This window comes from Mobula hypostoma, chromosome 3 (genome assembly GCF_963921235.1).
Source record: "Mobula hypostoma chromosome 3, sMobHyp1.1, whole genome shotgun sequence".
In the NCBI taxonomy this organism is placed as follows: Eukaryota; Metazoa; Chordata; class Chondrichthyes; order Myliobatiformes; family Myliobatidae; genus Mobula; species Mobula hypostoma.
The window spans coordinates 156,904,402-156,930,928 of record NC_086099.1 but is presented as its reverse complement, the minus strand read 5'-3'; the positions used below and the strand labels follow the sequence as shown (position 1 = coordinate 156,930,928).

At 41.6% G+C, this 26,527-nt stretch overlaps 1 protein-coding gene across 3 annotated transcripts in view; it reads right to left on the bottom strand.

Annotated features, from left to right (window-relative positions):
- The window catches only part of LOC134344346 (polycystin-1-like protein 1), a 241,095-nt gene that overhangs the window by 34,943 nt on the left and 179,625 nt on the right, over window positions 1–26,527 (bottom strand). For all 3 annotated transcript variants that reach the window (XM_063043975.1, XM_063043977.1, XM_063043976.1), the window contains 8 exons: window positions 20,908–21,103; window positions 20,373–20,511; window positions 20,177–20,261; window positions 19,517–19,705; window positions 7,711–7,829; window positions 7,444–7,554; window positions 4,110–4,233; window positions 1,810–1,893 (listed from right to left, as the gene is read on the bottom strand). In XM_063043975.1, the coding sequence (XP_062900045.1) occupies window positions 1,810–1,893; window positions 4,110–4,233; window positions 7,444–7,554; window positions 7,711–7,829; window positions 19,517–19,705; window positions 20,177–20,261; window positions 20,373–20,511; window positions 20,908–21,103 (1,047 nt within the window). The remainder of the gene's footprint in view (window positions 1–1,809; window positions 1,894–4,109; window positions 4,234–7,443; window positions 7,555–7,710; window positions 7,830–19,516; window positions 19,706–20,176; window positions 20,262–20,372; window positions 20,512–20,907; window positions 21,104–26,527) is intronic.

Genomic DNA, 26,527 nt, shown 5'->3' with positions numbered 1-26,527 from the left:
CTATAATAGGCTGAGGCACTGACTATAAAAGTTGGGATGTCATGTTGTTTCTGTACGAAACATTGGTTAGACCGAGGGTAGGAGCACAGTGCATAGTACTGATTACCATATTGCAGGGAAGATATGTAACAACTGAGACCATGCAGAAGAGATACACCAGGATCCAAGGGGCATGTTTTTCCACACAGAGGTTTGGTGGGTAGATGGAACTAGCTGCCAGTGTAAATGATAAAGGCTGTTACAAATATACCATTTAAAGGCATTTGGAAAGGAAAGGAGTACAGAGATCTAGGCCTAATGAGGACAAATGATATTAAGATAGTCAGGAGCCGTGGACTAGTCGGGCTTAAAGGCCCGAATGCAAGTCTGGAAGTTGGTCTTAAGGATTAAGATAGGTCTTAAGGATGGGTTACTCAGACTCCACACTGCTGGTTTAGCTGAATACTTGCCTAGTGCAGAGGACCAGCTCATCCAGCCATCCACCTTAAGAATAAATGTGGAGGGAGGGCACCACAGCAGTGAATCCAGTTTTCATGCAAGTGAGCTGTGTGAGGATCACCCAGTTGTTAATGAAAACAAAGATTGCTACATTTTATTGAACTACATACAACAGTGATCCCCAACCTCTGGGCCACGAAGCATGCAGGGGTGCAGCGGTAGCTGGAGTGCACCCAGCCCATCTTTAAGAAAAAAGCCAAAATAAAAAAACTAATTAATTAGGTGCCGCCCAGAAGCCAGTTTTCATTAGAGGAACTGAGGTGGAGAGCGTCAATAACTTTAAATTCTTCGGCATTAAGATTCGACGTTTCTCTCTCTGAAAAGTGTCAAAGGATCTGTCCTGGGACCAACACATAACTGTCATTACAAAGAAAGCACGGCAGCGCCTATACTTTATTAGAAGTTTGTGTAGATTAAGCACGTCATCTCGATCCTGAGAGCCCTGTCTTTTCAGCCTGCCTGGGCTGGCGTTTAAATTGACCAAACAATGGAACAGCTAAAGGCTCCAGAACCCTGGAAAGAGGAGTGAACATCGCGTAGAGCAAGTGAAATCGGCAATCGCCTCTGATCTGGGCCGACATTTACGTGCCAGGCAGCACCTGATTAATTAGCTTGTTTATTTCGGCTTTTTTCTTAAAGATGCACTGGGTGTGTTCTGGCTACCGCTGCATCCCTGCATGCTTCGCGGCCCAGTATTGGTCCGCGGCCCGGAGGTTGGGGACCACTGAATGTAACTACAGCATAAATAAGTAAACTGGTTTCTTGTACATTTATGCTTACATACTTCTGGCTATGTTTTCTTTTAAAATGGACTAATGGGAGATCAAACCAAATCCGTATTGTGTTCTGTGGTCTGCATAGAAATTCCACAACTCTTGTACTGAGTTGAAATTAAATGATCCACAGGCATAAACTGTTACTTCATCTCACAATCTTAAAATCTGGTGGACAATCATCTCAATCGTATTCCACAAGGAAATATTTTTATGCTTTCTAATATTTTCACTTGAATTTGTTCATTTCTACAAAAATTCTATTTTGAGAACAAAATGAATTGAAGGAATGATGGAATAAAGATAATCATCAAATCTAAATCAAAAATGCACAGATGCTGAAAATCTAAAGTTAAAACAACAAATGCTGGAAATGCTGAGCAGATTAGGGAGCATCGGAGAAATAGAGTTAATCTTTCAAGTCAAAGTCCGCTAACCCTTGTCTCTCTTTCTCTGAACGCTGCCTGATCTGCTGACCGTTTCTGGAATTTTAAAGTAAAAACATTAGGTAATCTCGAATGGATCATAAGCTACTTACATTGCAATCTGAGGCATTTCTGACTTGGGTTTTCCTCAGTGATGGTGCACCAATCAAGTGGCACTTCCCTTGAAGTGGACCAGCCTATCAGAGGTAATTGATAGTGCAATCAGCTACACACTTTGTACTGCAGACATTTTAGATTTATGTAGTTATGACATTGCAATTGTTCAGGGACCACATCAATACTGAACCAGTTTAAAGGAACAGCAATCTGAACAATAAGTGGCAGATATCGTGTTAAAACACAACACAGTCTCCCTTTTCAGAGCATTCTGAAGGGGAAGAGCGAACAGTCAGTGCTCACGGTACATAGAAACAACAGAGGGAAAGGGATGATGTCCCGTAAGGTGAATTTAGGGAACTGACAGACAAATTAAAAATCAGGACATTAAAGGTAGTCATTTCAGGATTATTTCCAATTCCTTATGAAGTGAGTACAGGAACAGGATAATCAAGCAGATAAATATGTGGCTGGACAGATGGTGCAGTGGGACGTGAATTGATTCCTGAGTCATTGGATCAGGTTTTAGAGGAGAAGGGATGAGTCACAGGAAGCAATATCTCGAGGGGAGGCTTTGCTCGGACTGTTAGGGGATACGGTGTATGCATATAGGGGACATTAGGATGGAAGCAAATGACAGAAGAAGACATCAAGGGTGAAGAACAAATAGGACTACACTGCAAAATAATGCCGAGGTGATATTAAAGAATATTAAAAAGGCAAGCAAAAATGGCATCTGTCCTAATGATCAGAGTTTTCATAATAAGAAAGATGAACTAAATGGGAATGATTTACTTGGGATAAAGAAGACAAAGCTGTGGGAAGTTGGGTAGGGGAGGTTCGAAATCAAATATCCTGGGCTATTCAATCTTTAAGAAATACTGGCAAAAAGAAGCGAGAGACAGAATAGGGTTATTGGTTTAAAAAGATTGACAAAATGGTGAAAAAGAATATCTGTTTGAGCCTGAATGGGTAGAGCTAACAAACAGTAAGGGGCAGAAAATGTAGATGGAAATTGGAGCCAGCTTTAGAAATCAGGGGTGCATGCGTCAAGGATTCAGCTATATTCTTGGATTATTAATGCTGACACATAGATTGGGCTGACAAGGAATACCTGGAGTTTATACAGGATGAATTTCTTGACTCATATGTTGAGTAATCAGATAAAGTGCAGACCATCCTACTCTGGGTGTGATGTAATAAGAAACAATTAACAATCTTACTGTGTGATGTCTCTTGAGGAGGGGCTGCCATAACATGATAAAAATATAACTATAACAGATATTTATGTTGATAATATCATTAATTTATCACATTATTATATGAATATAATCAAGTGATTTATTTTGAAACTTAAATCCTGGATCTAAATAAAGGAAACAGTGATGATATCAGTGGGGAACAGTATCTGCGGGGTTGATGGTGGATGGCAATGCAATATTTTAAGGGGGCATGAACTGATCACAACAGTTGTTCATTCCTCTCTGGAACAAAGATGAAACAGGAAGGAGAGCTCAAACATGGCTAATGTGGAAAATTTAGGATGCTGTCAGATCCATGGAGAAGAATGATAAATGTTTTCTCTTTCAATCACTTATAAAGTGTAGAGGGACTATCTTCCTCATTACTGAGGATATTCGGATAACGAAAAAAACAATATTTCTGCCTGGGCCGATGATTAAACGTTTAACCCTCTAACAAATATAATTTAAATCATAATGTTGAATATAACTGATTAATCATGCATCTAAGCAAGCAAGTTTTTTTTAATTACTTCTGTTTTTTTGAAAATCCCAATTGTAAGAATATCAGGGGCAACCTTACAGAAAAATTTAAAATTATGAGAGGCATAAAAAAGGTGGGATGGAAACAGTCCTTTCTCCAGGTAGTCGAGTCCAAAACTAGGGGGAATGGGTTTTCGGTGAGAAGGGAAGGTTTAAAAGGGACCTGAGACGTAACTATCTCCATGAAGAGGCTGGTGGATTGAACTGCCTAGGGAATGGATGAGGCAGGTGAAACAGTACCGTTTAAGAAGCACTTGCGTAGATAATGGAGGAGTGGGGCTTAGAGGGATACAATCCAGACACAGGAAATTGAGACTAGATGGGTGAGTACGATGGTCAGCACGGACTCATTGGGCTGAAGAGCCTATATTCATGCCTTTATCTCGACAACGTGAAAATGTAAGAGTAAACAGTTTACTGTGCAATCAAGTGCACAATCTACCCTGGAATTCTTTGGTCATGGAAAATGAAGGTAATTCTAATGTATATTGAAGATTACAGGTGAAATGTACCTGAGTTTTGGCTGCTGCATTGTTGTACCATGTGTCCCAATACAGGCCACGTAACAAGGTGGTGAAACTCCAATTCCACCAATCATCAGCCGTTTTCATATTCATGAAAGGATTTTTCACATTCCTAAATATAAAAAAATAAATTTACTTATGAAATAAATTGTCAAGGAAAAGTAATGCTTCAGAATTAGATTTTTTGTTCTTTTTTTTAACTTCCATGTAAATAGTCAATTTTCTTTATCGATGATGGTGTAGCAAGCTGATGATTGGTTGGTTAATCATCTTACTTTCTAAAGACTTGTCTCATCCACAAGTAACAAGGGAGTAATTGCCTCAACTTTCAAACACTGTGCAAAACACAGCAATCCTCTTTTGGTATATGGCTGAAGTATCCATGTTCCAAAAATATTATATTGATAGAATGCTGTGCAGTGTCCTGCCATGGCTGTTTGGAATCATCTTCCACATAGGAGAGTTGGGATAGTAGGAGGACAAGAATACCATCAGCTCCAAGTTCCACTCCAAGATGCACACTTTCTCCTGTGTCCTGATAAATCTCCTTTCTCCATCGCTTCCACCAGATCAAAATCTAAAAGCTCATCTAACAACATAGTGAGAATACTTGCAGGAGATCAAAAATTAGGGATGGGCAAGCAATACATAAACTCTGAAAATGAAAGTCCAACAAGGTGTTATTCTCAACAGTTACAAGTTTCGAGGTGATCATTTAAAATTGAGCCTCTGCAATTCTCTACCTTAAAGGCATGAAGAGGGAAATCTCTGATGACATTTAAATGGCAGTAAAGCCAGTTTTTGAAAGATTGTGGAACTGAAGGGTATGGGAAAATGGCAGAGCAAGCTTGAGGGGGATGAGTTTGAGGGCTGATCAGCCATATTGAATGGCAGAGGGGACAGATGGCCCACTGAAACTCATATTTTCTTATTGTCTAATAGTAGATTATTTGCCTGGGAATTCCAGTGCATCATGTGGTCAATAAGGTTAGGTCATAAAGGCTGCTTTGGTCAAGTGAATGTCACTGTTAACTTCAGTCACTATCGAGCCTGAACAAAAGCATCTGATTTGCAAGGGACTAGAAAATTTGGACAATTGGAATGGAGAACTATTACGACCCTTGAGAACAGGTTGAAAGGATATCAAGCAAGTATTACTATTCTGATGAAAGGTTATACTTGGTTGCTAACTTTTCTGATTAAAGTTCCTGATGAAGAGTCTTAGCCCTAAACTTCAGTTCTTTATTCCACTCCAAAGATGCTGCCTGACCTGCCGAGTTCCTCCAGCATTTTGTGTATATAACTTTCTCCATCACTGCTGTGGACCTTGCCACAGACACTTAGTTATCCTGGAATGCCCAGTCATTATTTCTCCTTGGACAGCAATGGGAACTCACACTGGAAAGTACCTGGTTATCTTTTCCAGAATGGGCCAAAATGACCATATTGTCATTATCATTTTCAGTCCATGTTAAGTACATTTTCAATTAAGTACTACTAAAATTAAAGAGCACTACATACTTTTATATTTCTGTGATAATCTTCCAAATGTTCTAAAGCTGGTTCTATCAAAATGTCAGCAGCACAACTCCATCTTATTCAAACATGAGCAAAAAGCAATAGCCTTTTCTCATCACTTTTGTGAAGACTGTTGTGTTCGTTATCGAGGGATAGTGGAGAGCACACCAATTCAACTGAACTTTATTAACAACCTTGCTTGTACACTCCCATGTGGTAGTGGCTAACTGAGGACACGGGAATAACACCGTTACCTACCACTGCAAGCCCTACGAATGTTCAAAATGCTTTCTATTTTCCCTTTCTATCAGCCTAGATTATAATTTCAATTTAGTCACTGTACAGTGACATGCAAAAGTTTGGGCACCCCGGTCAAAATTTCTGTTACTGTGAATAGCTAAGCGAGTCAAAAGATGACCTGATTTCCAAAAGGCATAAAGTTAAAGATGACACATTTTTTAAATATTTTAAGCAAGATTACTTTTTTATTTCCATCTTTTACAGTTTCAAAATAATAAGAAGGGAAAAAGGGCCTGAAGCAAAAGTTTGGGCACCCTGCATGGTCAGTACTTAGTAAGACCCCCTTTGGCAAGTATCACAGCTTGTATACGCTTTCCGTAGCCAGCTGAGAGTCTTTCAATTCTTGTTTGGGGGATTTTCACCCATTCTTCCTTGCAAAGGCTTCTCGTTCCGTGAGATTCTTGGGCTGTCTTGCATGCACTGCTCTTTTGAGGTCTATCCACAGATTCTCGATGATGTTTAGGTCGGAGGACTGTGAGGGCCATGGCAAAAGAGGAAACTGAGGAAACGACTACTTGAAAACACTTTGCTATCTTCTTATAGCCTTCTCCTGCTTTGTGGGCATCAAATATTTTAATTTTCAGAGTGCTAGGCAGCTGCTTAGAGGAGCCCATGGCTGCTGATTGTTGGGACAAGGTTTGAGGAGTCAGGGTATTTATAAAGCTTCGAAATTTGCATCACCTGACCTTTCCTAATGATGACTGTGAACAAGTCATAGCCCTAAGAAGCTAATTAAGGACTGAGACCTTGGTAAAAGTTATCTGAGAGCTCAAATCCCTCGGGGTGCCCAAGCGTTTGCATGGTGCTCCTTTCCTTTTTTTCCACTCTAAAATTGTACAAAACAAAAATAATACACTTAAAATGTTGAAAAGAATGTTTCATCTTTAACTTTATGACTTCTGGAGATCAGTTCATATTCTACTCACTTAACTATTCACAATAACAGATATTTTGACCGTGGTGCCCAAACTTTTGCATGCCACTGTACATAGATATGATGAGATAGTGTATAAATGCAAATTCTTCCTTGTGACTGCATTTCTATAAGTTATAGTTTATGGTTCTTTCTGCAGGGTAAACTAGTTGGCAGCTCTCAGAAATGTTCATTTTGCACAGAAGAAAATTCTAGGTTGATGAAATTAAAATTAATCAGCCATGATTAAGATACAATTAAATTATGCAGAAGTTTTAATGCTGGACTCATTCTATTGAAAGTCATGCAGCTAAATTCAATAAATGCATTCATTTTTTGAATGAATATTGGAAAGTAAGCAATGATAAGGGATGAGAAATTGTGATCGAAATAATTGATTCAGATCCTTTTGAAAGATCATCGGCCTGAATTGTCAATACTGTTCCTCTCTACTCTGAGTTTATTATGCTTCTAGTTAATTCATACTCGAGAACCTGTAGTGACTTGATTTTGGTTTAGTCCAAATCCTTTCTAAGGCACTCATTTTAAGGCACTTGAATACAGCTGCAAAAGCAAGCAAGAAAAACATACCTTGTAAACTCCACTCGAATGGCTTGATTGAGGTGATACTCATCTTTGGAAAATTTACCAAATGTTATCAGCAGCAGCAGTATCAGCATAACAATGTAAATTCCAAATTCCCTGCAACAATGAAAATAATGAAATTTTGAAAAAAGGGGTAAGGAAAGGATAAGGAGTAGTGAGAGGGAATAGAAACCATCAATTATACACAGTTAAGCAATTAAAGTTTCATTAAAAAGGATAATAATTTATTTAAAAAGCAGAAAATGTGATTACTGTAATGTCTGTTGAATGAGATTTTCCTTTCTCATGCGGTCTTTTGCTTCTTTTAGCTGAGCAGGAGTTGGTGGTCGAGCTAATCGTAAATATCGAACCCTTTGACGAGCAGCCACAATCTGCTCAGTAGAAATATATAAACAAAACATTATTGAACAGCACACAGAAGTTTCAAGCTAATATCTAGTATTATAGTTGTTTTTGCCACATTTCAAGTGAAAATATCCATTACTATATGCAATTATGCACAATGACACACTTGATTAAAAATGGCTTTTAGTCAGACAGAATGGCTTTTATGTGCAGTGTACCAATGTCCAATGTCTCTCTTGCATCAGACATGCATTCAATGATGATATCAGAATGCTGTCATTGAGCGACGGAAATTTTGTGGTATATGAGCAGCCTATGACCTACATTTGTAACTCACAGCAAAACCAGGGTCCAATCCCACTCCAGCTTATAAAATGAAGTAAAATGAAGGCCCATCAAAATTTCATTAATGAATTTATTTTCGCATGTCACCCTCAGTTAATTTGCTCAACAGTTTTTAGCTGGATCGGCTGGATCTCCCAAAATAATGGCAGCCATTGCACTTAATTCACAGCTGTGATCCCTACCAGTCTAATGGGCTCAAGCCTTGTAGCAGCTCTGAACTTGAGATTTATTATCCCTCTCAACCCTATTCTCCTGCCTTCTCCCCTTAAACTTTATGCCCTGACTATTCAAGAATGAATCAACTTCTGCTTTAAAAATACTCAAAGACTTGGCTTCCACAGCTGTCTGTGGCAATGAATTCCATTAGGTTCACTACCCTATGACTAAAGAAATTCCTCCTCATCTCTGTTCTAAATGGACATCCCTCTGTTCTCAGACTGTGCGCTCTGGTCCTAGGATCCCCCACTATAGGAAACATCCTCTCCACATCCTCTCTACCTAGCCCTTTCAATATTCAATAGGTTTCTATAAAATCCCACCTTATTCTTCTAAGCTTCAGCGAGTACAGGCCCAGAGCTATCAAAAACTCCTCATAGTAAATCCTTTTATTCCCGGAATCATTCTCATGAATTTCTTCTGCACCCTCTCCAATGCCAGCACATCTTTTCTTAGATAAGGGACCAAAGACTACTCACAATGCTCCATGGGCAGTCTGACCAGTGACTTATAAAGCCCCAGCATAACATCCTTGTTCTTATATTCTAATCCTCTCAAAATGAATGTTGACATCACATTTGCCTTCCTTACCACTGACTCAACCTGCAAGTTAACCTGCAGGGAATCCTGCACAAGGGCTCACAAATCCCTCTGCACCTTGGATTTTTGAGTTTGCTCCCTGTTTAGAAAATAGTCTGTGCTTTTATTCCTTAGACCAAAATGCATTACCTTACACTTTCCGATACTATAGTCCATCTGCCACTTCTTTGCCCATTCTCCAAATCTGTGTAAGTCCTCTGCAGACTCCCTGCTTCCTCAACTTTGCCTGCCCTTCCATCTACTTTCACATCATCCACAAACTTGTCTGTAGAGCTATCAATTTAACCATCCAAATGATTGACATATAACGTGAACAGGAACCGTCCCAATGCCGACCCCTGCAGAACAGCACTAGTCACCAGCAGCCAACCAGAAAAGGTCCCCTTTATTCCCACTCTTTATCTCCTGTCAGTCAGGCAATCTTCTATCCATGTTAATGTCTTTCCTGAAATGTCATGCCTCACGTGTGGCACCTTGTCAAATGCCTTCTGAAAATCTAAGTAAACAACATCTGCTGACTCTCCTTGGTCTCTCCTACTTGTTATTTTCTCAAAGAATTCCAACAGATTTGTCAAGTAAGATTTCCCCTTAAGGAAACTATGTTGACGTTGGCCTATTTTATCATGTGCCTCCAAGTACCTTAATAAAACATCATCCTTAATTATAGATTCCAATGTCTTCCCCACCACTGTAGTCAGGCTATCTGGCCTATAATGTCACCTCTTATGCCTTTCTCCCTTCTTAAGAGTGGTGTGGCATTTGCAATTTTCCATTCCACCAGAACCATTCCAAAATTTAGTGACTCTTGAAAGATCATTACTATTGCCTCCACAATCTCTTCAGTACACTGGGGTGTAGTCCATCTGCTCCAGGTGACTAATCTACCTTCGGACCTTTCAGCTTCCCATTCACCTTCTCCCTAGTATTAGCAATTGCATTCACTTCTGCCCCGACATCTCAAATTTCTGGCTAGTGTCTTCCACAGTGAAGACTGACACAAAATACTTGTTATTTCATCTGCCATTTCTTTGTCCCTCATTACTACCTTTCTCACATTATTCTTGAGCAGGCCGATATCCACTTTTGCCTCTCTTTTACTCTTTATATATCTGAAAATAATGTTTGGTATCTTCCTCTATATTATTAGCTAGAGCTACCTCATTCTCAGATAAAGTTTCAACACCTGAATTAGCAAGAAAACCATACGAATACTTCTTGACGGGGTTTTGAGAGAATTCTGACTTTTTGCATGTCACCTCAATATGGACTAGTCTAACACCATTTTATATAATGCATCAAAATGGTGAACTGCAATTTCTAGGCAAGTTTACAGGAAGCCTAAATACGAAACATATCTGGATTCAAATTTGTTTCACTACTCTTCAATATGGCAGACAATAGGGTTTTAATTATTTCTGACTTGAATGGACACAGATGCAAGACATTCTCAAAGGGAAAAGTGAACAGCCAGAAGTGGTTGTACTTATTGGTACATCCACACATTATACATCCTCTGCAAGCATGAGGTCCTGCAGAATGAGTTTAGGGAGTTAGGTAAGAGGAAGTAGATTTCTCCTGGTGCTACATTGTAGTGAGGTCATAAGTAGACAGGAAGATCAGATGAATTTGTGGTTGAGGAGCTAGTGCAGGGAGCAGTGATTCAGTTTCTTGGACCACTGGCAGAAGTGACCTGTACAAAAGGGTCGGGTTGCATTTGAACCACAGAGGGACCTTGCAGGGAATTTTGAACTAGCTTGGCATAGGTTGTGACTCTGAGCAGGAGCAAGTCAAGAGTCAAAGCAGCAGTTAGAGAGACAGCAAGGCTAGTAATGAGGACAGCCGGGGCAAAGGAGAGTCAGTGAGGCCATATGGGTAGAACTTGGGAACAAGGAAGGGGCTATATTGTCATGACACCCAATATTCAGCAGGAACTTGAAGAGCGGGAGAGTAAAGAAATTGCTCACACTTTTAAGGAAAATAGGGTTGTATTAATGAGAGATTATAATTTCCCCAGTATTGACTGAGCCATCCAGCGTATGAAGGGCATGGCAGGAGTGGATTTTTTAAAATCTGTCCGGGAAAGTTTCCCGAATCAATATATAGAGGGCCCCAAAATGGGAGGGTGCAATATTGTACCTCTTCTGAAAGAATGAAGCAGAGCAAGTAACAGATGTGGCAGTCAGGGGACACTTTGGCCCTAATGACCATAATTCTATTAGTTTTAAGGTAGTGATGGAGAAGGATATGATAGCTCCACAATTCTAGATTGGGCAGGGATAATCTGGGGGGTATTACACAGCATCAAGCAGAGCAACATGTACAAAATGCTGGAGGAACTCAGCAGGCTAGGCAGCATCTATGGAAAGGAGTAAACAGTGTCATTTCGGGCCAAGACCCTTCACCAGGACTGGAAAGGAAGAAAAGTCAGAGTAATAAGGTGGGGAGAGGGAAGTTGAAAAGTACAAGGTGGCAAGTGATGGGTGAAACCGGGGGGGGGGGGGGGAGTGGGGGAGGGGGTGAAGTAAAGAACTAGGAAGTTGATTAGTGAAAGAGATAAAGGGAGATAGTAGGTCCACTTAGGTATCAGCAGGGTCGCCTATGTCTTGAGCCAGAGTAGATGGTTGGGATTTTTCAAGAATATTTCTCTTCAGTGTTTACAAAGGAGAAAAATCATGTTTATTCAAGCGGTAAGGGAAACAAGTAGAGATTTTTGGATGACACTCATATTAAGACCATAAGACCATCAGACGCAGGAACAGAATGAGGCCATCTGGTCCATCAAGTCTGCTCCGCCAATCAACCATGGCTGATTCTTTTTTTTTTATCTCCTCCTCAACCGCAGTTCCTGGCCTTCTCACCGTAACCTTTGATGCCATGTCCAATTAAGAACCTATCAAGCTCTGCCTTAAATACATCCAACAACCTGGCCTCCACAGCTGCATGTGGCAATAAATTCCACAAATTCACCACTCTTTGACTAAATAAATTTCTCCACATCGCTGTTTTGAAAGGGTGCCCCACTATCCTGAGGCTGTGACCTCTTGTCCTAGACTCTCCCACCATGGAAAACATCCTTTCCACATTTACTTTGTCTAGACCTTTCAACATTCGAAAGGTTTCAATAAGGTCCACCCTTATCCTTTTGAATTCAAGCAAGTACAGACCCAGAGCCATCAAATGTTCCTCGTATCGTAACTCTATCATTCCTGGAATCATCCTTGTGAACCTCCTTTGGACCCTCTCCAATACCAGCACATCTTTTCTAAGATGAGGGGCCTAAAACTGTTCACAATACTTAAGGTGAGGCCTCACCTTAAAGCATGTAAAGCTTTAAGCCTTGTAAAGCTTCAGCATCACATCCTTGCTCTTGTATTCTAGACCTCTTGAAATGAATGCTAACATTGCATTTGCATTCCTCACCACCAATTCAACCTGCAAGTTAACCTTTAGGGTGTCCTGCACAAGGACTCTTAAGTCCCTTTGCATCTCAGATTTTTGGATATTCTCCCCGCTTAGAAAATAGTCCGCACATTTATTTCTACTACCAAAGTGCATGACCATGCATTTTCCAACATTGTATTTAATTTGCCACTTTCTTGCTCATTCTCATAATCTAAATCCTTCTGGACCCTGCCTGCTTCCTCAACTCTACCTGCCCCTCCACCAATTTTTGTATCATCTGCAAACTTGGCAACAAAGCCATCTATTCCATCATCTAAATCAGTTATGTACAGCATAAAAAGAAGTGGTCCCAACATCGGCCCCTGTGGAACACCACTAGTCACTGGCAGCCAACCAGAAAAGGATCCTTTTATTCCCACTCGCTGCCTCCTACCAATCAGCCAATGCTCTAGCCATGTTAGTAACTTTCCTGTAATACCATAGGTTCCTAACTTGGTAAGCAGCCTCATGTGTGGCACCTTGTCAAAGGCCTTCTGAAAGCATACAACATCCACTGAATCCCCTTTATCTATCCTACTTGTAATCTCCTCAAAGAATTCCAACAGGTTCATCAGGCAGGATTTTCCCTGATGGAAACCATGCTGACTTTGTACTATCTTGTCCTGTGTCACCATTGTACTCCATCACCTCATCCTTAACAATTAACTCTAACATCTTCTCAACCACTGAGGTCAGGCTAACTGATCTACAATTTCCTTTCTGCTGCCTTCCTTCTTTCTTAAAGAGTGGAGTGACATTTGCAATTGCACCATGCCAGAGTAGAATGATTTTGAAAGATCATTTCTAATGCCACTACAATCTCTAACGCTACCCTTTTCATAAACCTAGGGTGCAGTTCATCTGGTATGGATGACTTATGTACCTTCAGGTCTTTCAGCTTTTTGAGCACCTTCTCTCTTGTAACAGTAACTGCACCCACTTCTCTCCCTTCACACACATCAGGCATTCTGCTGGTGTCTTCCACAGTGAAGACAAATGCAAAATACTCATTTAGTTCATCAGCCATCTCCTTGTCTCACCTTATTATTTCTCCTGCCTCATTTTCTAGCGGTCCTATATCCACTCTCATTTCTCTTTTATTTTTAACATACCTGAAAAAAACTTTTACTATCCACTTTGATATTATTTTATAGCTTCCTTTCATACTTCATCTTTTCCCTACTAATGATTTTTTAGTTGCTCTTGAGGGTTTTTAAAAACTTCATAATCCTCTATCTTCCCACTAATTTTTGCTTTGTTGTATGCCCTTTCTTTTTCTTTTACAATAGTTTTGACTTCCCTTGTCAGCCATGGTTGTACTATTTTACCATTTGAATATTTCTTCATTTTTGGAATACACATGTCCTGCACCTTCCTCATTTTTACCAGAAACGCACACCATTGCTGCTCTGCTAACATCCCTGCCTTCGCACACAGCAGCTCCTTCCAATTTACTTTGGCCAACTCCTCTGTCATACCACTGTAATTTCCATTACTCCACTGAACTACTGCTACATCAGACTTCACTCTCTCCCTATCAGATTTCAAGTTGAACACAATCATATTGTGATCACTGGTTCTGAGGGGTTCTTTTACCTTCAGCTCCTGAATCACCTCCGGTTCATTACATAACACCCACTCTAGTATAGTTGATCCCCTATATGTTGAGTATAGCTCAACAACAAACTGCTCTAAAAAGCTATCTCTTGGGCGTTCAACAAATTCACTCTCTTGCGATCCATTACCAACTTGATTTTCCCAATCGACCTGCATGTTAAAATCTCCTATGACTACCATAACATTGCCCTTTTTTCCTCGCCTTTTCTACTTCCTGTTGTAACCTGTGGTCCACCTCCCAGCCACTGTTGTGAGGCCTGTATATAACTGCCATCAATGTCCTTTTACCCTTGTAGTTTCTTAACTCAACCCACAAGGATTCCAATCCCATGTCACATCTTTCTACTGATTTGATGCCATTCTTTACCAGTAGAGCCACACCACACCCTCTGTCTACCTTCCTGTCCCTCCGATATAACGTGTAACCTTGGACATTCAGCTCCTAACTACAACCATCCTTCAATCACGATTCAGTGATGGTCACAACATCATACCTGGCAATCTGTAATACTGCAAGAAGGTCATGCACCTTATTTCTTAAACTACGCGCATTTAGTACCGTATTTGTTGTCCTTTCTGATTCTGATCCCTAATGATTTGATACTCAGCCTGTTGGCTGCAGCTAAGTCCTATCACCTCCCTGCCCTTCCTAACAATCTGACTGTAAGCAATCTTTAATTTTTACCATCTGTTCTATCCTGAGTCCCTTTACTCCTGTTCCCATCCTCTGCCAAAATAATCTCAACCCTCCCCAACAGCTGTAACAAATCTGCCCGCGAGAATATTGGTCCCCCTCGGGTTCAGGTGCAGACCGTCACTTTTGAACAGGTCATACCTCCCCCAGAAGAGATCCCAATTATCCAAGAACCTGAAGCCCTGCCCCCTGTACCTGCTTCTCAGCCACGTATTTATCTGCCAAATCATTCTGTTTCTACCCTCACTGGCATGTGGCACAGGCAGCAATCCAGAAATTACTACCCGGGAGGTCCTGCTTCTCAGCTTTCTACCAAGCTCTCTAAACTCTCTTTTCATGACCTCATTGGTACCAATGACATAGTAAGGAAAAGCAATATGTACTAAGACATCTGGGCGCTCCCTCACCCTCTCCAAAATGTTGTGGATGTGATCTGAGACATCCCTGACCCTGGCACCTGGGAGGCAACATACCATTCTGGTGTCCCGTTCACGTCCACAGAATCTTGTGTCTGTTCCCCTTACTATCAAACCCCCTATCTAACTAGTAGAGTGGATAGGGGAGAACCAGTGGATGTGGTATATTTGGATTTTCAAAAGGCTCTTGACAAGGTCCCACACAGGAGATTAGTGTGCAAACTTAAAGCACACGGTATTGGGGGTAAGGTATTGATGTGGAAAGAGAATTGGTTGGCAGACAGGAAGCAAAGAGTGGGAATAAACGGGACCTTTTCAGAATGGCAGGCAGTGACTAGTGGGGTACCGCAAGGCTCAGTGCTGGGACCCCAAATGTTTACAATATATATTAATGACTTAGATGAGGGAATTAAACGCAGCATCTCCAAGTTTGCGGATGACACGAAGCTGGGTGGCAGTGTTAGCTGTGAGGAGGATGCTAACAGGATGCAGGGTGACTTGGATAGGTTAGGTGAGTGGGCAAATTCATGGCAGATGTAATTTAATGTGGATAAATGTGAGGTTATCCACTTTGGTGGCAAGAACAGGTAAACAGATTATTATCTGAATGGTGGTCGATTGGGAAAAGGGGAGGTGCAACGAGACCTGGGTGTCATTATACACCAGTCATTGAAAGTGGGCATGCAGGTACAGCAGGCGGTGAAAAAGGCGAATGGTATGCTGGCATTCATAGCAAGAGGATTCGAGTACTGGAGTAGGGAGGTACTACTGCAGTTGTACAAGGCCTTGGTGAGACCACACCTGGAGTATTGTGTGCAGTTTTGGTCCCCTAATCTGAGGAAAGACATTCTTGCCATAGAAGGAGTACAAAGAAGGTTCACCAGATTGATTCCTGGGATGGCAGGACTTTCATATGATGAAAGACTGGATCGACTAGGCTTATACTCGGAATTTAGAAGATTGAGGGGGGATCTGAATGAAATGTATAAAATTCTAAAGGGATTGGACAGGCTAGATGCAGGAAGATTATTCCCGATGTTGGGGAAGTCCAGAAAGAGGGGTCACAGTTTGAGGATAAAGGGAAGCCTTTTAGGACTGAGACAAGGAAAAACTTCTTCACACAGAGATTGGTGAATCTGTGGAATTCTCTGCCACAGGAAACAGTTGAGGCCAGTTCACTGGCTATATTTAAGAGGGAGTTAGATATGGCCCTTGTGGCTAAAGGGATCGGGGGTATGGAGAAAAGGCAGCTGCAGGGTTCTGAGTTGGATGATCAGCCATGATCGTACTGAATGGTGGTGCAGGCTCGAAGGGCTGAATGGCCTACTCCTGCACCTATTTTCTATGTTTCTATCACTATTGCTCCCTTCTTCTCTCTTTTTCCCTTCTGCACTATGGACCCATACTCAGTGCCTGTAACCCAGTCATCATGGCATTCTCCCGGGAAGTCGTCCCCCACAAAAGTATCCAAAGTGGTATACTTGTTTTTGAGGGGAATGGCCACAGGGGTGCTCTGCTCTAACTGCCTACTTCCATTTCTCCTGACAGTCACTCAGCTACTCGCCTCCTGCAACTTCAGGGTGACTACATTCCTGCATATACTCCATAAGGCATCCATTAGTCTAGCGAGACCATGGATCTGCGCCTGGAAGGTCTTCACTCTCCAGGGCGCAGGCCTGGGCAATGTTGTATAGAAGACCAGCAACTGCCCATGCTGCAAGTCTCCCCTCTCCACAACACCGATGTTGTCCAAGGGAAGGGCAAGGGCCAATACAAACACAAAATAATCTGCAGATGCTGGGGTCAAAGCAATAGAGCTTGGCACCAGTGCCATTGCAGAGCAATGTGTGATTAAGTGCCTTGCTCAAGGACACAACACGTTGCCTTGGCTGGGGCTCGAAGTCGTGACCTTCAGGTCGCTAGTCGAATGCCTTAACCACTTGGCCACGTGCCCACACATATACTCTACATAACTCCAATAAAGTGATTTTTTGTGGCCCTTAACATATGTATAGTGCTTCCTTTGTCTGTGAATACCTCAACCTGCTGAATCAGAAAACAACAAGAATGAATTTTAAAATATTTTCATTACAGTGCCGTATTGCTCAATGACTTTGAGATTCTAAGATTCTTTGACGAAGTAAGTGAAGTTTTTGAAAACCTAAATCATAAATTAAGACAGTAGACAATAGACAATAGGTGCAGGAGTAGGCCATTCGGCCCTTCGAGCCAGCACTACAACTCACTGTGATCATGGCTGATCATCCACAATCGGTACCCCGTTCCTGCCTTCTCCCCATATCCCTTGACTCCACTATCTTTAAGAGCTCTATCTATCTCTTTCTTGAAAGAACCCAGAAAATTGGCCTCTACTGCCTTCTGAGGCACAGCATTCTACAGATCCACAACCCTCTGTGTGAAAAAGTTTTTCCTCAACTCTGTTCTAAATGGTCTACCCTTTATCCTTAAACTGTGGCCTCTGGTTCTGGACTCCCCTAACATTGGGAACATGTTTCCCGCCTCTAGCGTGTCCAATCCCTTAATAATTTTATATGTTTCAATCAGATCCCCTCTCATCCTTCTAAATTCCAGTGTATACAAGCCCAGTCGCTCTAATCTTTCAACATATGACATTCCCACCATCCCTGGAATTAACCCAGTGAACCTACGCTGCACCCCCTCCATAGCAAGAATGTCCTTCCTCAAATTTGGAGACCACAACTGCACACAATACTCCAGGTGGGGTCTCACCAGGGCCTTGTACAACTGCAGAAGAACCTCTTTGCTCCTATACTCAACTACCCTTGTTACGAAGGCCAACATGCCATTAGCTTTCTTCACTGCCTGCTCTACCTGTATGCTTTCTTTCAGTGACCGATGAACAAGGACACTCAGATCTCGTGGTACTTCCCCTTTTCCTAACTTGACACTATTCAGATGGTAATCTGCCTTCCCATTCTTGCCACCAAAGTGGATAACCTCACATTTATCCACATTAAACTGCATCTGCCATGCATCTGACCACTCACCCAACCTGTCCAAGTCACTCTGCATTCTCATAACATCCTCCTCACATTTCACACTATCACCCAGCTTTGTGTCATCTGCAAATTTGCAAATGTTACTTTTAATCCCTTCATCTAAATCATTAATGTATTTTGTAAATAGCTGCAGTCCCAGCACCGAGCCTTGCAGTACCCCACTAGTCACTGCCTGCCATTCTGAAAAGGACCCATTAATCCCTACTCTTTGTTTCCTGTCTGTCAACCAATTTTCTATCCATGTCAGTACCTTACCCCCAATACCATGTGCTCTAATTTTGCCCACTAATCTCATATGTGGGACTTTATCAAAGGCTTTCTGAAAGTCCAGGTACACTATACCCACTGGTTTTCCCAAGTCAATTTTCATAGTTACATCCTCAAAAAATTCCAGGAGATTAGTCAAGCATGATTTCAGCTATCCTGCTACTGCTATCCAAATATGCCGTTATTTCATCTTTTATAATTGACTCCAGCATCTTCCCCACCACTGATGTTAGACTAACTGGTCTATAATTGCCTGTTTTCTCTCTCCCTCCTTTCTTAAAAAATGGGATAACATTAGCTACCCTCCAATCCACAGGAACTGTTCTGGAATCTATAGAACATTGGAAAATGATTACCAATGCGTCCACAATTTCCAGAGCCACCTCCTTAAGTACCCTGGAGGAGGTACAGGGAAAAGTACAATGAGACAATGTTATTTGCAGTGCAATTATGTTAATTTGGGCTCAATGATACACTCAGGATGACATCATGGTGAAAATTATATGCTGTTTCTTTTTCAGTATTGTTATAAGTATCTTCTACATTTAAACCATGCTCTTTTTATCTAATCAATCATAAATGGGAAAATAGTTAATCTTTACCAAAGTCCTTTTGTAGTTTCATAAGAAAATGGGAAGCTCCCCGGGCACAATTTTAAATATAAAGTAGAATGAAGTGAACTCTTAAAGTTTGATAAATATTCTCATCTTTTCACTTCGCCAACACTCATATAAAGTGCTCAATGAATCAATAAACTATGGCACAATGTTGAAATTATTAAATAATTCTCTCCTCTCCTCATGTGTGATTGTTTCAAGAGAACAGCTTCCCTCCAGATGTCTCTTATGTGGGATTCTTGGCAGTGAATACTGATGGCTACTTACCATGGGGTCAATGCTTGATCCTCTCTTTATCTTACATACAAATATCATACTATCCACCAAGAGCCATTAGTGAATAACCAGAAGAAAAATTTCCAAAACTTTTAAAATTTTATAAGAATTACCAAAAAAAAACAGATACAAGTAAAATTAATTGTGCAAAATAGTTTGTGTGTAAAATAGATTTTTTTTTACCCTGTCAAGATCCATTGGGTCAGAGTATGGATTGTAATGGGTATCAGTGGGACAGCTCTCTGAAAGAAAACCAGGTTCAGAATTCCATTGCTTGTAGACATCTGATGAAGTATTTGAATCAATGTAGCCGATGTAAAAGTCAATACAATCTTTGTTTTTCAGTGCGACTACAGCTGCCATACAGAAAATCTGAAAAGGAATTTGAACAGTCAGTGAACTGTGCATTCCTGCTTGCAGATGTGCCAAATGATTTATTAGTACAAATTTCAACTTTGGAATAAATGCTTTCCTCTGTAAGGATTCTTTTCCAGTATGCAGATGAAAAAATGGCTACTAAATACATCATTTGAGAATTGTCTTCACCGATGATAGGAGCAATCCAGCGTGGTCATCTGTAGTGTAGATATCCACTCTGCCATGTAATTTACCAAATTTAGTTTAAATTGTGATAAATGGATAAGGTACGCAGTAGCAATGAGCTGATTTAATGTTTGAACCAGTATGAGGCTAAATTGTGTTCATGCAGGATGTGCTAAGAAGCACTTAGAATGATTCTGAGTGTGATAGTGCTACCTTTTGCACATCCTCTGTCAGGTTTTTCCATTGTAGAAGCAAAGTGAAGCAGCTACATAATTAAACACTGAATTTCGCATCACTTACTGCAATAGGCTGGATGACAAAGACACAGTACAGGAGAGAAAAAAACAGCGAATGTAACCACAATATAGATTTGGTTGGTCCAAACCTGAAATTGATAAGACAAATTGTTTCAATATTCATGATTATAATTCAAAACAAATCAAGTTTCTGCTTTAAAAAAAAAGCAATTGGTAATGCAGCATCCAGTCCTCCTTACCGCAGTCCCAACACACTTGTTACCAACGCACACGCCAAGGTAGTCAAGAGGCAGATGGTCCATGCCAGATAACAGCACCAAGATGGGAGTAAATGTCTGGTTTTATTTGCCACAGGTTGTTCAAACAAACTGCTGTGTTCTAGAGATATTAACAAAAAGAAAGAGGATTTAAAGATTATACTCAGAATCATCTACTTGAGAATGCAGGTTGCCTCTGATTATCTATGAAGAATAATTCAGGATAAGCTGAGAGGTATTCAATTTGGCCACAACTCTCCCAAAGCTGGTTCTCTATTTTAGAGGAAGGCAATTGGAGCAGTGGGAAATACAAATGTTCCAAATAAAACCATGCATGGAATACACGTAGTATTAAAGATCAATGTTAATTTAACAAGTGAAGATCAATTTCTATGGGATTATTATTTTTTTAGTCAACAGTAATATTTAGATGCAGTTTCTGCAGTATTATTAGTTTTGTCTGCATTCTAAGGAAAAGCTACAATGCTCAATATGTAAATTCTTGATCTATTTTCACCTGATGAATAATCTGATCGTAGGTCGCTGGAGCTATGTTTTGAGACCTTTGGTTCTGGCCTGGCATTTTCCCGTGAACTGCAATCCTCAAATCCACTTGAGCTGCCTTCAGATGAGCAAGTTCCACCCTTCTTATTGCTTCCATCGCTGTAGTGCACTGAACGAACACTGGGAGCATGAGAGCCCAATATACCTCGCTGTGGAAAGGCAAACACAAAGCTACAGAGAAATCATTTAATTAATGTCATCTTTAATTTCAGATCCTGTCTAGCCTCACAGTTCTCTAAGTTTGTAACATTCTCCTGCTTTACAATCATACATGATCTGTGCTGTATTAATACCAGTGTTTTTTATGTCTTTGACTGTTAACTGTATTGTTCATTTTTATTACTCTACCTTCGGCAGCCATTTCTTCAGTCACCTAGGCCCTAAGAGCATATCCATTCTAAACCTGGCCCAGATCTCCTTGATTTAGTTTTTGAGATGAATTCAATGCGTTTTGTACTCACTTTGATTGATAGAACACCAACCCCCACAGGCCTCAATGACCCTGTAATCTCATTTTCTGAAGCTGACATGAGAGCATCCTTCTGGAGGGTGAATCCATCGAAAGCATCTGCTACAGATGGTGTTACTGGCCAAGTACTGAGGACCTGTGCTAATGAACTGGCTGCAGCGTTTTCATTCATCTTCAACCTCTCACTTCAGCCCCATGAGATACCCACCAGCTTCAAGCAGGCTGTAATTAATGCCTAAGAAGAATGTGGGAACCTGCCTCAATGATTATCATCCTGTAGCACTTAGATCCACTGTAATGAAGCACATCGAAAGGTTGGTCAATTCCCGTCTGAGAAGTGTCCTGAATCCACTCCAATCTACCTACTGTTACAATAGGACAACAGTAGGTGGCATCTCACTGACCCGTCACTCAGCTGTGGAACACCTGGACAATGAAGGTGCATACAGTCGGCCCTCCTTATCCGCAAGGGATCGGTTCCAGGACTCCTCGCGGATACCAACAAACGCGGATGCTCAAGTCCCTTATTCAACCTGTCTCAATGCAGTGGACCTTAGGACCCAGCAGAACCCCGGACCTTATTTAACCAGTCTCAGTGTGGTGGGCATTAGGACCCGGTGGCGGAGCTCTGAATCCGCAGTGTTTCTGTTCACGAAAATAATCACGATCGCGATTTAAAATGAAGTGCAAATAATAAAGCAATCGGAAAGAGGTGAAACGCCATCAGTCATTGGAGAAGCGTTAGGCTACAGTCGATCAATGATCAGAACCATTTTAAAGGATAAAGTGAGAAAGGCCCTGCCCCGATGAAAGCTACAATTATTACTAAGCAACGCAGTGGTTTAATTATTGGGTTTTGGGGTTCTGGGTTTTTGATCCTTCACATCAACCCGGCACGGATCGAGAATGCGCTTGGGAGCGCTCTGTCACTGGATCGAACCCGGGAATGATCTGTCACGGGATCAAACTTGGGAACATCCGTTCCCGAGCCTGGCACTGAAATATACCTTTCTTAAGTATTTTATATGCACAGAAAGGTAAAGTATATACTATATACTAAGATAAACATTTGACTACCTGATGCTAAATAATACTGGATGTACCTGTTCCAACTTAGTAAGAGAACTTCGTTTTTTTTTCGATCCCAATCCACGGTAACCTAAGCACATCCTCCCATATACAGTACTTTAAATCATCTCTAGATTACTTTTAATATCTAATACAATGTAAATGCTACGTAAAATAGTTGTTATACTGCATTGTTTAGGGAATAATGACAAGAAATATAAGTCTGAACATGCTCGAACAGCAAGTGCTGGAAGAGCACTTCCGGGTTTTCTCAATTCGCGGTTGGTTGAATTCGCGCATGTGGAACTCGCGGATAAGGAGGGCCAACTGTACATCAAAATGCTCATCACTGACTACAACTCAGCATTCAACACTAGCGTCAACACAGGTACACAATAGAGCAGTGTTTTACTCATTTTATACTTATGATTGTGTGGCTAAGTACAGCTCCAATGTTGTTGGCTGAATCAAAGATGGCAACGAATATAGAAGGGAGATTGAAAACCTAGGGTTGAATGGTGCCAAACAGCCTCTCACACAATATCAGCAAAACCACAGAGCGCATTATCAACAACAGGAGGAAGAAGCCATAGGTCCTTTATTCAATATTATTAAGGTGAAGATAGTCAGTACCATTAAAAACCCTTGGATTTATCATATCAGAGGACCCGTCTTAAGGCCATCACGTAAGTGCAATCACAAAGAAGTGTCACCAAAAACTTTGACAAACTTCTATGGAGGCATAGTGGAGCGTATTCTAACTGGCCAGTTATGGAAACAGCAATGACCAGGAACAGAAAATACTACAGAAATTGGTGGATACAATTCAGTCAAAGCGCTCCTGACCATTGAGCACATTCACATGGAGTGCTGCCACAAGGAAGCAGCATCCCTCAACAAAGACCCCCAGCACCGGCATCCAGGGCATGGTCTCTTCTCACTACTGCGAGGGTGCAGCAGGTACAGAAAGCCTTAGGGTCCCACACTGCCAGGTTCAGAAATAGTTATTACCCTGCAACAATCAGGCTCCTGAGCCAGCACGGATACCTTCACTCACCACAACCCTTGAACTGAATCTACAACCTACAGACTCACTTTCAAGAACTTCTTAGTAACCCATGTTCTCAATATTATTTTTAATTTGCACAACTTGTCTTCTTCTGCACGTTGTTTGTCAGTCTTTGTTTATGTATAGGTTTTTGTAAATTCTATTGTATTTCTTTATTTTCCTATAAATGCCTGCAAGAATATGAATCTCAAGGTACTATGTTGTAACATATAACTACTTTGATAATAAATTTTTAATTTGAAACTGGAGCTTTTACTTTGGTGGTGCTGGCAAAATTATCCTACATATGAGTTTGGTTGCTTCCGAGTGGTCTTGCGGAGAGAAGGACTTCTGATAACTCCTCAGCAGATATAGAATGTTCTAAAATATAAATCGCGCGATCTACAATTTGCTTAATTAATTTACTCCTTAACTGATTGCACTTGTTTCTGTGTTTTAATTCTCAAATAAAAATAGATTTTTCCATTCTTGGATTAATTTTTAATACTTATTTTTACCCTTTTCAATGTTTCTGAATACAAGGGCTAAACTGAAGTGTTTTGATGCCTGGAGGCACTGCTCACACTTTCAAAATAAAGGATCGGCAGATCAGGCTGTGATGAGAAGTTTATGCGTCTAGTGATGGTGAACCTTTTGAATTCTCCAACCAAGGGATGTCGAGGCTCTGGAGCTTGAAGACTCGTAGGGCTAGATTTGGGAACGGCTTCTTTCCAACTGTGATAAGACTGCTGAACGGATCCTAACTCAGATCTGGGCTGTACCTTCCAAATATCCGGACCTGCCTCTCGGTTTTTTTGCACTACCTTACTTTCCATTTTTCTATTTTCTATTTATGATTTATAATTTAAATTTTTAATATTTACTATTGATTTGTAATCCAGGGAGCGGGAAGCGCAGAATCAAATATCGCTGTGATGATTGTATGTTCTAGTATCAATTGTTTGGCGACAATAAAGTATAAAGTATAAAGTATTCAAGATGGAGCTTGATAGATCTAAGGATATTAAGCAATCCAGGGACTTGGGGATAGTTCGGGGAAATGGCACCAAAGTAAGATCAGTGGTGGTTGTACAGAATGGCAGAGCAGATTCATGGGGCAAATAACCAACACTTGCTTCTGCTTCTTATCTTATGTTCATATGCAGTGTGCAGTGTGCAGTGCATGGTATGGAGGGCAAGTGAGATCTCAAGGTAAACGTGACACAGTGAGTGTGAGGGTTGTGACCACCGGCAGCCTGTTGTTGCTGGAAATGCTGGCCCAATTACTACCTCTACAGCTTGGTGATAAGATTTTGTTCGGAAATATTTTTGTGAATCTACTTGAAATAGAATCAGAGAGCATGACAACACATAAACTGGCCTTTCAGCCAATCTAGTCTGTGCCAAGCTGTTATTCCACCTACTCCCATTGACTGCAGCTGACCATAGCTCTCCATACTCCTCCCATCCATGTACCTATCCGAATTTAAATGTTTCATTCAGACCTGCACCCACCACTTCCATTGCAGCTTGCCCCATACTCGCACCAGCCTCCGGGTGAAGAAGTCCCTCCTCAGGTTCTCTTAAATATTTCACCTTTCACACTTAAGCTGAGACCACTAGTTCTATTCTCACCCAACTTCCGTGAAAAATGCCTGCTAGCATTAACCTTATCTATGATTTTGTAAATATTCTACAAAATTAAAATCGCTTCGGACTCTCACAGCTATCTGGACTATTCCTCTTCTCACCCTGTCTCTTGCAAAAACGCCATCCCCTTCTCATAATTCCTCCGTCTCAGCTGCATCTGCTCTCAGGATGATGCTTTTCATTCCAGGACGAAGAAGATGTCCTCCTTTTTTAAAGAAAGGGGCTTCCCTTCCTCCACCATCAACTCTGCTCTCAAACGCATCTCTCCCATTTCACGCACATCTGCTCTCACTCCATCCTCCCGCCACCCCACTACGAATAGGGTTCCCCTTGTCCTCACCTACCATCCCACCAGCCTCCGGGTCTAACATATTATTCTCCGTAACTTCCGCCACCTCCAACGGGATCCCATCACTAAGCACATCTTTCCCTCCCCACCCCTCTGCTTTCCACAGGGATCGCTCCCTATGCGACTCCCTTCTCCATTCGTCCCCCCATCCCTCCCCACCTGGCACTTATCCTTGCAAGTGGAACAAGTGCTAGACATGCCCCTACATGTCCTCCCTCACCACCATTCAGGGCCCCAGACAGTCCTTCCAGGTGAGGCGACACTTCACCTGTGAGTCGGCTGGGGTGATATACTGCGTCCGGTGCTCCTGATGTGGCCTTCTATATATTGGCGAAACCCAACGCAGACTGGGAGACCATTTCGCTGAACACCTACACTCTGTCCGCCAGAGAAAGCAGGATCTCCCAGTGGCCACACATTTTAATTCCACATCCCGTTCCCATTCTGATATGTCTATCCACGGCCTCCTCTACTGTAAAGATGAAGTCACACTCAGGTTGGAGGAACAACACCTTATATTCCCTGGGTAGCCTCCAACCTGATGGCATGAACATCGACTTCTCTAACTTCTGCTAAGGCCCCACCTCCCCCTCGTACCCCATCTGTTACTCATTTTTATGCACACATTCTTTCTCTCACTCTCCTTTTTCTCCCTCTGTCCCTCTGAGTATACCTCTTGCCCATCCTTTGGGTCCCCCCCCCTTGTCTTTCTCCCCGGGCCTCCTGTCCCATGATCCTCTCATATCCCTTTTGCCTATCACCTGTCCAGCTCTCGGCTCTATCCCTCCCCCTCCTGTCTTCTCCTATCATTTTGGATCTCCCCCTCCCCTCCCCCTCCCCCTCTCAAATCTCTTACTAGCTCTTCTTTCAGTTAGTCCTGACGAAGGGTCTCGGCCCGAAACGTCGACTGCACCACTTCCTATACATGCTGCCTGGCCTGCTGCGTTCACCAGCAACTTTTATGTGTGTTGCTTTGTATATATAAGTTA